Source organism: Fulmarus glacialis, unplaced genomic scaffold (genome assembly GCF_000690835.1).
Source record: "Fulmarus glacialis isolate BGI_N327 unplaced genomic scaffold, ASM69083v1 scaffold21066, whole genome shotgun sequence".
Lineage (NCBI taxonomy): Eukaryota > Metazoa > Chordata > Aves > Procellariiformes > Procellariidae > Fulmarus > Fulmarus glacialis.
The window spans coordinates 15,043-18,672 of record NW_009216504.1 but is presented as its reverse complement, the minus strand read 5'-3'; the positions used below and the strand labels follow the sequence as shown (position 1 = coordinate 18,672).

The window sequence follows — 3,630 nt, the reverse complement described above, 5'->3', positions numbered from 1 at the left end:
CTCCCGGCTTCCCGGGGCTTCGCTGGGAAGCGCTGGGAAGACAAAACCCCGCTCTGGAAGTGAGGCTATTGTTCTTACTAATTTTAACTTGATGTTCTTCCCCAAGCCTATTTTTATTCATTGCTTGTGGTAAGCCCTTTCTCTAAGGTAGAGCAATTTGCCACGGGACTCTTTTTTTGTGTTTACCGATTTTAATTGAGTGATATCTCCTTTTTACAAACCCAAAGCTGGAGGAGCTTTTAAGCGCCCGTTGCTGAGCCTCTCGCCCCGGGTTTGCTTTGATCTCCGCAGGTGAGTGTGCATTTTTGGGGCCAGAGATTGATACTGCTTATTTGCATGTAAATCTCTGAGTTATTAAGATCAGAATCTGGCCCTTTAAATTTAATACTTTGCTTTATGCTTTTATTTCCGCGTTTCTTAAAGTAATTTCCAAAAATAACAAACTTCAAACATGACGGGGCCATCTAACGTTTTACTGCCTTGGCTGGAGTAGAAGGAACATTTCTGGAAGTATATTATCCAATTTAATGAGCCTTCCCCATCTTGGCGTTGCTCCCACCCCTCACCCCCTCTCGGAGCTGTTTTGGACGGCTCTTTGGAGCCGTGCCACCTAATCCTATTAGAAGGACTTTCATTACACTGTGCCTTGTGTTTATAGCCAAAAAAATCAGCCGGAGAGGGGGGGTCCTCTCCCTCGCCCTCGTCCTTTTGCATTCCGCCTGGTGTCGAGACGAGAGCCCGGCGAGTCCCACAAGGCTCCCGCGCAGCCCTCGCTTTGCTTTTTATTGCTCCGCTCGGCATTTATTAAGGAAGACTTCGGGGTAAATTGGGTCCTTGCGAACTTATAATTAATTTGGAAGGGTCAGCTCTTCCCAGGCTAGCGAGGGCTTCTTTGTGTGGTCCTTTTTGAAAGGCAGAGGTTGGAGAGGCTGTTTTATAGCTGGGATTTGCTTTTAATAGGGACCTGGCTATTTTCTGAAAATCTCACGGCTCTTGAAGGACGGGTTGTTATTGTGCGGGGCTGTGCTAAAAGGGGTTGCAGAGCGCTCGGTTTGGGTGCAAAAAAAAAACAACCCAAAAAAAAGAATAAAAAAAGCAAGGAGCGCATGTCCTGGGGCCTGTGCGGGGCAGATCGCGCTCGGTGCCCAGAGCCAGCGCCTGGGGCTGGGAGATGCTCCAGGAGGTCCCCCGGCTTGGGTGCTGGGTAGGGCTGGGGGCCCCTTGTCCGTCTGTCCATCCTGCCCTGCCCCGCGCCCCACCGAGGGGACCTCTTGCTTCTCCTCAGAGCTGGCAGACTGAGATTTGTTTCCTTACCACATTGCTTTTCTTGAAAGCCTGCCTTTCCTCCCCAAAATAGTCACAGAAACCATTGAAGAGAGAAGGTGGAGGGCAGGGAGAAGATGACGGGCTGAAATAATCTGCGAATAATAAAAGTTTCTGAAAAAAGACGGCCAGGCAGCCAGTGGTTTTCTCCAGAAGGAGATACAAGATCACAGTCCTGCCTGGGCATCGCCTGGCACAACCTTGTGTCTCCCATCAGCTCAGCTGCAACGAGAAATCCCCGCGGAACGCGGGGTGAGGGGGAGGTGAGGCAGTCCTGGCTCTGGGGAGCGGGGAGCAGTGATGGATGAGGGTGGTACCTGGAAATGCAAAGCCGTAACTCAAGATATGAAATTCTTCATGGCCGAAGCCAGGGAGGAGAGGGCTCGGAGGAGCTCGGGGGGCTTTTGGCCGTGGAGATGTCCCCTGTGGAAGCAGCAGCAGTGGAGGCGTCATTACACGCACAGCAAGGGCCGTTAGAAAAAAGCGTTGAAAGCTCGGTGCCTTCCCTAGGACCCGTAGGAACCCAGCGGAGGGGAGTAAAAGGAAAACCTGGCCGTGCCTCCATCGCACGGGCGAACAGCGAGACGCTGCAGATTGCGCCCCGGCCCTGACGCCGGCGGGCAGCGCGGGAGGTAACCGTGTTATTTATGAGCTGCACTGTTAATTAACGGTGTGATGCGGCTGCCTCTCTGCTGAGACCACCTTCAAAGCTGGACTCGGTCCCTGGTTGTTCTCCTTCTGTTTGATGTCCCACCCTGAGCGTCACCTCTCTTCTCTCTCTCCCTAGCATGGGTCGGCTCCTTGGCCATGGGCATGATTTTTTTCTGCTCTCCCATCGTCAGCATCTTCACCGATCGGATCGGCTGCAGGCCCACGGCAGCCTCGGGAGCTGCCATCGCCTTCATCGGACTCCTCTCCAGCTCCTTCACCAAGTAAGGCTACAGAGGGGCCGTCCAGCTCTTCAGCGAACTCCTCTTCCTCACTGTTCCCTGCAACCCCCCCTGCCTATACACTGCTGCTGCCTTTTGGGGCAAAGCAGGTGGTTTCCATCCAGATGAGGTCTCCTGGCATCCCTACAGCCCACGTGCAGCCCACGTGCACGCAGCCTGTTTCTCTCCAAATTGAGCCAAGTTGCCCTTTTGTCCTTACATAACAAGAGAGTGACTTTTACCTGAGCGAGGGACTTCATTTTATGGGATTTCAGCCCTCAGGTCCTTCATTTGATCTTTAAAACAGGCAGCGAGAAGTTGGCGCGCCTCTTGCGGGCAGCTCCAAAGAGACGCTCGTGGACAAAACCATTCTCCTTTGCAACCAATTTCACATTTGGTACTGAAAGTAAATTAATGCTTAAAATAGTATTTGATGGGTTACACCAGGCAAAACGGAGTTTCCATGCAGGGCAGTCGGGGACGGGGATGCAGACGGGGTTTGGAGCAGTTCGTGCTGTTCCTGCGCCGGCTCGGGCGTTCGCGGCAGCGCGGGGCGATTGCTGCTCCTCGTTTTCCACGGCTGATCCCGTGCTGTGAGTTTCTGCTGGCAGGCGCTCGCCGACGTGCATTTGGATGGCAGGTGTACCCGCTTCAATGTGAGAATCTTTCCAGCCCAAGACATTTGCATCTTTGTGGGAGCAAAAAGAGGTCACCTCTGGGGTCCTTTATGTGGCACTTGTTAAATGGAGCCTCAAAGGCTCCGTGGAAACACCCTCCAAAGCATCATTTGCCCCAGTTTTTCTGAATAAAAACATTGTTTTGGTAGGATTTCAGTTAAAATCAATATTGTTTTAATTAAAATGCTTCAAGAAGTGGGTTTTTTTAAAGCAAATACACACTAGTTTCCCGAAGGGCGACTTGCCTGCGCTGGGCTCCTCCCTGCCCACCCTGCCCGCGCGGGGCGGTGGGACGCCAGCTCCCTTTTACCCTGGTCAACGAGACCCTCGTGCTCACCCCAACCCTGGTTCCCTCTGTGATGGGTCCCCGGCTGCGGGAGCTCCCCCTTACACTGGGAGGGGGGAGGCAGCTTCTGAGCCTCCTGGCAAAGCCCCGGGGACTGGGGCCGATGGCAGCCGGGGGACTTGGGATGCTAAAACCATCTCGGTCAGCAGCACGGGCAGCGGCGTGGAAGGAACCACCCTCCGCGACTTCCTCCGCAGATGCCACCCCTTTGTATTTCAAAAGATAATAGTCATTGGAGAAAGTGCAGTCGGTCCTGAGGGAAGGTATGCCCGGGCTCCTGGCAGGGCGGATCACAGGTGCTTCCCATGTAATCTTGCTTTCCTTCTAATCAACAAAGCTTGGACTTTCTTCCCCC

General features: G+C 53.4%; 1 protein-coding gene across 1 annotated transcript in view; it reads left to right on the top strand.

The window, feature by feature from the left end:
* Window positions 1–2,110: 2,110 nt before the first annotated feature.
* The window catches only part of SLC16A2 (solute carrier family 16, member 2 (thyroid hormone transporter)), a gene marked incomplete at its 5' end in the record, with an annotated part of 7,561 nt that continues 6,041 nt past the window's right edge, over window positions 2,111–3,630 (top strand). Inside the window, one exon of the mRNA XM_009579338.1 lies at window positions 2,111–2,255. Within this exon, the coding sequence (XP_009577633.1) occupies window positions 2,111–2,255 (145 nt within the window). The remainder of the gene's footprint in view (window positions 2,256–3,630) is intronic.